Raw genomic sequence first — 8,621 nt, 5'->3', positions numbered from 1 at the left:
CCTATCCTCCCTCAGCTTGTGGCCATTGTTCCTGGTGACTCCAAGGGGGGCCCTGGTGAACTGACTTTCCCCAAGTCCCTGTTGGTGGCCCCTGATAAGGTTGTAGGCAACCACAAGATCCCCCCGCTCAGTCTCCTCTTGTGAAGACTGAAGACATTCAGGTCCCTCAGCCCCTCCTCATAGGGCCGGCCACAGAGGCCCTCAACCATACAAGTGGCTTCCTCTGGATCCTCTCCAGGTTCTCCATGCCCTTCTTGAAGTGCGGTGCCCAGAACTGGACACAGGACTCCAGCTGCGGCCTGACCAGTGCTGCATAGAGGGGGAGCAAGACCTCTCTGGATCTATTAGTGATGCCCCTGTTGATGTATGACAGGGTGCGGTTGGCTCTGCCTATTGCTTCGTCGCATTGGCGACTCATATTCATCCTGGAGTCAATCCTGACTCCAAGATCCCTCTCTGCCTCTGTGCTGCCGAGAAGGTCAGCCCCTAACCTATAACAATAATGCTGGTTCCCTCTTCCCAGGTGCAGCACCCTGCACTTGTCCTTGTTGAACCGCATCCTGTTCAGATCCGCCCACTTCTCTAACCTATCCAGGTCTGCCTGGATGCGGTCCCTGCCTGCTGGTGTATTCACTTTACCCCACAGCTTGGTGTCATCGACTTCCTCCTTCACATCTAAGCTCTTTGTTACCTGGTCACAGAAAGAGACCAGATTAGTCAGGCAGGATCGGCCTTGCATGAACCCACGTTGGTTACCCCTCAACATCACTTCCCTTGCAGGGCTCTCACAAAGGTGGCCCTTGATAATTTTTTCAAAAACCTTCCCCAGGATAGAAGTGAGGCTGACTGGTCTGTAGTTGCCAGGCTCTTCCTTCCTCCCCTTCTTGAAAATAGGGACCACATTGGCCCTTTTCCAGTCCCACAGGGTCTCAGTTAAGCCTTCCTCTGGTCCCATTTGGAAGGTAGAACTGGTATACTGTTCCCTAACATAGAGCGCAACCCCCCCACCTTTTTCCCCCTTCCTATCTCTTACAATTAGTCTTTAAAACATACTCTTTTTTTTTTAGCAGGTGCCCAGAACCCACAGACTAGAGGGTGGCAACCTACAGCCTTCAGGCTGGACGTAGCCCAGGAAGGTGTGACCCAGCCTGCTGCAGCATGAAGATTGGGAGGCACGCCACTGCACAGAGCCACTTGTCCCTTTGCAGCACCCTCATCTGCAGCCATCTCTGTTGCTCTCTCCTGCCTGTGCTTACTCTTACTGCAGAGGGGCCAGGTGTCTGCAAACATCTTGAACTTTCCAGGGGCAGAAATTTACAATCTGATAGCAAAATGGTGCTGACTCCTGCCATAGAAAATAACACTGGAAACAGAGACTGGGCATGCGTAGTATAATAGTGAAGGGCCATCAGTCCAAGCATTAATTAGTTGTTTAAGCAGCTACTGTCTTGAAAAAAAGTCTTTATTCCAAATAGCTACAGGACTGCAACCAGTTCATACTGTTCCACCACTGATTTTTTCAGATGGTAAAAACAGCTGCACCTTGATGCAGTTTTTTAATACACTCCTTACTCCAGGGGCTCTCCTAGCCATGCACACATTAATTCTGATCTCTAAAAATATGTTTTCAGTCTTGAAAAGCCAATGAATGGGGTAGGAAGAATAAAAAAGAAACCAGAGGGGAAAAATGTATTTGACCGTACCACAAGTTTGGTTTCAAATGACAACTACATTCAGATAAAACTATGAAGTAAAATTTATAGATAAAATTATTAACCGAACTAATTTTCAAGTGGGTCACAGGGGGAGAACTTACCTTAGCATAAGTACTTACACAAGCTTAGCTACAGCCAAGGCTCTCGCAGCATCTGCTGATCCCTTTGGGGTAAGAAGGTTATAATCATCAACACTGTAATACAGAATCAAGTGAACGGAAACACTCTGTACAAGTGAAGACAGTATACACATTTTACATACACTTTAGAGTGTGTATATTTATAATATGACAGTACAATCAATTAGTATACAGCAAAAAAGCCAGTTAAAAGCATAACTGAACTACTGAACTCCAGTATAAAACTTAAGCATACTATCTTTGTAGTATCAGAACCTAAAATCTGACAGAAATATTGAACTGCATGTTACAAAACCGAATGTTCATTTCAAGCTAATTATCAGAAGTATTTTTATATTTATTGAAATCACATTTTCCTCACATAGGCATTTTTTTATTTGAAACACCATGATGCTTATATGTGCCTAAACTAGTGGTTCACAGCCTTTATGGATTCAAGACACCCCTCAGAAAACTCCAGCTCTTGCTTTTCACTGTTTTTTTGAGTACAGAAGAATAGAGTTATTCTTCTGTTGCAAAGAACTCAGACAGCCCACAACAGACCAGAATGTTTTTGACTTTAAAGATTACTCTTTGAAATCTCTGGGTTTATCATGTGAATCACATTTGTAAACCTAACAGTTACTACTACATAGCACCCTACAACACCCTTAAAAGGATCTCAAGGCACACCAGAATGCCAATGCACCATGGTTGAGAATCACTGGCCTAAATTAAGACATTTGAGCCCCTGCCAGACATGAAGGTGTGATGGGATTGGATGTGCAATCCATACAACTGTGCTTCCTGCCATGCTACATGTACTTGGCAGGAAGCATGATTATGGGATTGAACATCAGAGCCCACCACACCTTACTGCTGGTGCAGGGTGAGCCTAGTGTGATCTGATGGTTGGGATCAGCTGACAGGGCTGTCAGCCACGGGAGTGCACCTGGCCACATGCTCAATTAATAGAGTAATAGGAACCACCCACAAAGTTATTACACATGTTTTTGTAGAATACATTTGTGGCTTATTCCTTGTTTTATGATGCCATTAATTGATTACCATATGGCTGGGTTACAACTTAAGATATGACTAACTGGCAAATCATGTATTAAGTGTAATAATGTGTGGCAATGGCCTTATCATAATGCTGCAAACTTCATCCACTTCATTCCTTCCTGTGTTTAGTTTGAACCTTGTTTATAAACTATTTGGGCAAGGGACTGCATCTTTTCTACATTTTGGAAGTAGCAGGCACAAATATAGAGCACTACTGTAATCAGGTATAAGCAGGCATAACTAAACCAATAACTGTCATATCTCTCCAAATGGTGCCACCTCTTCTGTAGAAAACGTATTAATATAGCACGCTGTTTGCATGATTTCTAAACTAGTTGTATATAACACAATCAGCATTACTTTCCAAAAACATTAAACCCCAGCTGAAAAACCTGGGACCTGCTAACCCCCAACACAGAGTTTAATGTAGACATACTTAAATAATATAGTGATGGACAAATTAAGTTTTGAAATTAGAAAGGTAACTGCTGTTTGTTTCTTACCATTTGAAAGACAACACTGTCTCTTTCTCTCTCACAAGTCCTGAAAACAACTCTTTCATTGGGAGCTACAAAGTCCACTGTGCCAAGTATATCTGCATGATATAGGAGAAACACACAGACATGGGAGAAAAAACCCAACAAATATAATTACACAACAGCCACATAAAGCAGTTAAAAAACTCACAGTACATATAAAGTAGATTCTACTAAGAAACTTCAGAAGATGTAGATATCAACGTCAGACCTTAAAAGCTTATAAAGTGAGTTTTGATTGAAAAAAAATATTCTTCTCTATTTTTTTGAGAATAAGTAGTAAGTTCTCCTGAATAAAATATTCACTTCTGAAGCTAACATGAATAGATTTAAGTTCCAAAAATGTTACAGAAGACTCACAAAAATCTATCCAGGTCTAATCAAACAGTTAAAAGCCAGCCCACATCCCTGTTAGGAATTGATGGGAGTTCACAGCACAGAAACAATGCAGAGCTGAGCCATACATGTAAAATAAACTAGACTTAAAATTCTATATATATAAATGTACAGTTGTCAGAGTCAGTCTCCCATCTTTCACTCACTTGTGAATCAAAAGTGTTAAAAACTGAAGAGCAAGTAAAAACATTGAAGAGTAAAATAAACTTTAATTCTAAATTTCCTATTTTGTGAGTTTGATATAGTAAGCTGTTATTTATATTAAAGAACACACTTGTTAATGAAAGCAAATGAAGAAAACTAATTACAAAGGAAATATTTTCCCTAAGTGGCTAGAGCAAATCTTTTGCACTATCAGTTAATGCTAAAATCTTCCAAGGGCTACAGCAGGGTAAAGATTTGTTTTTGTTTCTTGCCTCTGCATTTTGTGCAATTGTATACTACCATAGTGCTCTCTAAGCCAACCAGGATTTTTAAGTGGAGGCAGGCTATCAGACAGTGTGTTCTTACCAATGGAAGAAAGACATTGACAGCTGTCTTGAGTACTGTTTCCGATGTGGTTACCTAAGCAGGTTTAAGATACTGTACTGATTTTGGTCTGTAAACCTTTAAATGGCTTGAAGTCTTACTGTTTGAGGTACTGTCCGTTTGTCTGTCTTGTTTCAAGGGAAACTATTACAGCTACTGTGGAAACACTGGAATGTATTTACATCCATTTAAATGCAAAGTGGAAGGTAAAGCACAGATCCTGAGGGGGACCCTGCCTTTAAAGTCTACCCATGGACCAACCTTATCCTGAAATACAAAAAGTCACTGCTGATTTTCAGAGTAGCCAAGCCTCTTCTTCCTATTTCCCTTAACCATTCACAAATTGTCCTCAGATGCCAGCAGCACTGTGCTGGTTCTCATAAAAAGTAGCGCAAAGGTTCCTGAGATGAATCTGAGGACTGGCTGGTATAGAGATGAAAATGAAATCATAGAAGAAAATGGCTCTATGAGAACTTGCAGAAGCACAAAAATGAAACTGCTTATAGTTAAAGTGATGATAGAACTTGCTGGAAAACAATGATTTTTCCAGCAAATATAAGAGAACTGTAAACTGATCTCAAGGATTAGCTGGAATGTTAAATAATTGTATTAGGCAGGAGTGATCTTTGCATGATTAGCTGACAGATACCACCTAGAACAACCCAGTGACAGTTTATTATAAATACAAATGGAAGACAAATGAACACATTTCTGGAAAAACAAATGAACATTTTTGCTCTCTTTCAGCAAAATGTGAATAGTAGTCATCAAAGGACACATTACTAACAGAAACTCCTTAGAAATCAGGATTACCATATTCAGGCAATACTGTTAGGACTGAAGTACCAATATTTTCACGTTATTTAAGACCAAGTATAAAGGCAGAAGAAGTGCTTTGACCCTTGCATACATCTTCCACACAGGGGTGAATTTCCTTTCAGTGCATAATTTAAGACTCAAACTTATTCTGCTTTTAAAAAAATCAGAAAGCCTTCTCAATCAAACTTTTAATGCATCACAGGTAATTCCACAGTAATTTATGTAACACAGTTCCACAGTTGTGCATTAAGACTTATGATCTATCTTGTTCCTGCTCCAAATTTTCAATCTTTTCACTCCAGTACTTGTTGCTTAACTTTTACAGTGATGCAACACTTGTTAATGTAACAGGCATCACACAAAAGTGAAAGTCACTACTTTAAATGAAGACACTGAAACCTAAATGTTGCCATATACCTTGTTAACCATTTCATTTCTTTTCAGTGACTTGCTACTAGGCTGGTGGTGCTCTACTTTTTGGCCCCAAGGACTAGATGAACAGCATGGGGCCAGTCGGTGGGCCAGATTTGACGCTGCGCTGTCTTGCCAAGACTGGGCCCTCAAATTGCCTCCTCCCGTCCCCACAGTCTCCCCATCTCCATGCACCCAGACTGGACCCAATGCCATACTGCCCCTGCCCAGCCCAGCCCAGCCCAGCATGTTAGAACTGGGTCCCACACCGCCTCCACCTGGCCCAGCATGCCCAGTATCATGCAGGGCTACATTATCCTGCCCGTGGGGCTCCCCACAAGTCTGTAAATTTGGCAGCAGGCAAGCAGCAAGTACTGACATCGCTTCTGCACTGCCAAATATTCTGACCCACAGAGAGCCCTGCACGATGGATATGGCCCATGCGTCGGGAGTTAAGAACCCCTGTACAAGAGCATAAACACTTAGAAGAACCCAAATCACAACCCAGTTTGCTATATGATTCCACATGAGTTAAATATGGGCCTTCTTGGATTGTACAGCTACTTTCTTGTGAAAGTCACAAAAAAATATGTACCTTAAAATAGTATATAGACTGGTTCTGTTTTAAGCCTGATAAAAAGGAGAGAGACAAGAGAGCTCCAATTTTAAAAATTATAGGCACTGAATGTCCCTTTAACCTACTATATTAATGGTAATAATTTCTTGCCGTAAGTTTATTAGCAAAGGTGCTTTAGTACTTGTTTCATGACATAATTTAGCTACTTGCTTCCAGGCTGAAGACTATGAGCTTTAATATCCTTGATCTTAATCAGAAAATCAAATTAGCATAGGTGGTACAGTTTACTAGATTTATCTCAGTTAGGTTATTGAGTAGAAAGCTCATTCATTATTAAGGAATTTGGCTATATAAAGATAAAAGGCACACTATGCATTTAATACAATTAAATGCATCGAGTGATCGTGCAAAATGATGATTGTTAGTTAAAATGATAAATCATAAATTGCAAGTAAAAATACATTGGTTTATTTGCAACTTTTACTTTGCACACCTGTTCCTCATGTGTTTTCAACAGAACTGGTCAACAAATAAAAGCATAAGTCACTAATTCTGATGGCTTAAGAAAGGAAGAGCTTTCCTTCAAAAAGGCTTCATTCAAGCAGTCAGGACTCATGGTAAAGGTGATATCTTTTATTAGACCAACTAGATTTTTGCAAAAAAAAATCTGTAATTGCAAGCTTTTGGGCACAAACACCTTTCATCAGGCGTAGAAGAACAGATTGCAAAAGTTCTCCCGGGTAGAAATGAAAGTTCATATTTCATAGGAATTCACAGAGGAGTCAATAGATGACTACTCTTCTGGGCAGGCATTTCCTATCTGGTAAGGTGTCTGTCTCTGAGCTCTGTGATAATGCAAATTACCTGTGTAGAAGTAATTAGCTTACTTGACTAGAAAAACAGACAAAGACCAGATGTACTGATACTGCTCTGAGATAAGGAATCTGCATTCCTGCATGCCTTGGGTTATCTTGATATATTGCGCTATACATAGATAGTTTGTTTAAGTAAAACTTTCTAAGTTTCTGTGTAATTTACTATTGTTTTGTTTCTCCAAGGTGTATTTCTTTATGTCTTTCTCTGTCTTAAGTATAAATACGCTTGTAACCTTAGAGAGTCTGAGAAATCCTTTGAAACAGACAAGTGGGTGATTCCCCTTGCTGTATGGAATTCTCCCTGTGATCACAGTATAGCCCTAAATAAAGAAAAGCTGGCTCCGTCAGTTCTGATTCAACCACAATGCGAAGTTTGATTTCTTCCACACCTGTGATGATGGAAAGTGCACTAGAACACACCCAGGTATACAGTGCAGCAGCAGGGGCCAAGCTCAATGTGAGCAAAAGCACCTAACTAGTCCTGGGCAATCTCAGGGACCCGTCGCCCCTGGGGGTATCCGTCCCCCCGCGAGGGGGTAAAGATCCTTGAGGTGGAGTTTTTCACAGCTGACAGGACAGAGAGCATGGGAAACGGTGGAGTTCAAAGCCAAACAGAGGCTGGGACTATGGCACTCATGCTGCCTCTCAACGGGGGTGCGCATGTTGCTGATGGAGGTGGTGCTTCTGTCAATGCTCCTATATACCACCCTAGTCTTCCCTCACTCAGAGCAAGTCATTCGCAGACTCCAGAGAGCCATGTGTATTTTCTTTTGAAACGCCACATGGGAGAAAGTAGCAAGGACCAAACTGTACAAAGCGAAATGGTCCAGAGGCAGAGAAATGCCAGACATTCTACTCTTCCTCTGGGCCAAGTACAACCCAGGTTTACACAAGGCAAAAGGGGCAGAATCCGAAACAGCTCACTTTACTGTATTTTGCAAGGCAGCTGCTCCAACAGTGGCAGGAGTACACATGACCAATGGGAGCTTGTGGACCCTGGTGTCCCCATGGTTCTATGAGGTACTGAAATGTTTCTGGGAAAAATACAAACTGTATGACATGACTCTAGTGACCCTGGTTAACGATCACAAAATACGGGAGGCGGTAAGGGCAAGAGACATCATAAGGGCAAGAGAAATCACATTGCCTGTGGACTTACTACCTGGTAAAAGCTGCCAGGCTGTGAGAGCAAATCTTTCACAAGGACCTGCTTAAAGAGCACAGATTATATAAGTAGGGACCAAAATGCTGCTTAGAAGTGTACTTATGGAATATCTGTGCTAAAACTTGCAGCAGTTTCAAAAAAGGTAAAATGCATCAATTCTGGATGAACTAAGTCTATGGGTACACATATTAAGTTGCCTATAGGCCTATATGCAAATTACTACAGGCATGTTTTATTTCAAGGTCACTGTTTTCAAATCTGTTCCTCACTTCCATGTGCTCTGGGATAGCAGGGTCAGACAGTAAGGGTGGGGGGGGGAGGGAAAAAGGGAGGAGCTGCAGGGGGAAGAGGTAGGGCAGAGGGCAAGGGGGCCATCTGATCCCTCCAGATTTGTTTTCCTTACTGTAGCAATGGG

The 8,621-nt window shown here is 41.5% G+C and overlaps 1 protein-coding gene across 2 annotated transcripts in view; it reads right to left on the bottom strand.

Annotated features, from left to right (window-relative positions):
* Window positions 1-8,621, bottom strand: part of DUS2 (dihydrouridine synthase 2) — a 90,182-nt gene that overhangs the window by 43,434 nt on the left and 38,127 nt on the right. For both annotated transcript variants that reach the window (XR_002095436.1, XM_019505744.1), the window contains exons 4-5: window positions 3,403-3,494; window positions 1,835-1,878 (exon numbers count right to left, since the gene is read on the bottom strand). Coding sequence is in view for 1 of the 2 variants with exons in the window: in XM_019505744.1 (XP_019361289.1) it covers window positions 1,835-1,878; window positions 3,403-3,494 (136 nt within the window). In the remaining variant the exon portion in view is untranslated. The remainder of the gene's footprint in view (window positions 1-1,834; window positions 1,879-3,402; window positions 3,495-8,621) is intronic.

Source organism: Gavialis gangeticus, unplaced genomic scaffold (genome assembly GCF_001723915.1).
Source record: "Gavialis gangeticus isolate Ggan-Ray unplaced genomic scaffold, GavGan_comp1, whole genome shotgun sequence".
Classification (NCBI taxonomy): domain Eukaryota; kingdom Metazoa; phylum Chordata; order Crocodylia; family Gavialidae; genus Gavialis; species Gavialis gangeticus.
The sequence above is the reverse complement of the archived record's forward strand: the minus strand, read 5'-3'. Positions and strand labels throughout refer to the sequence as shown.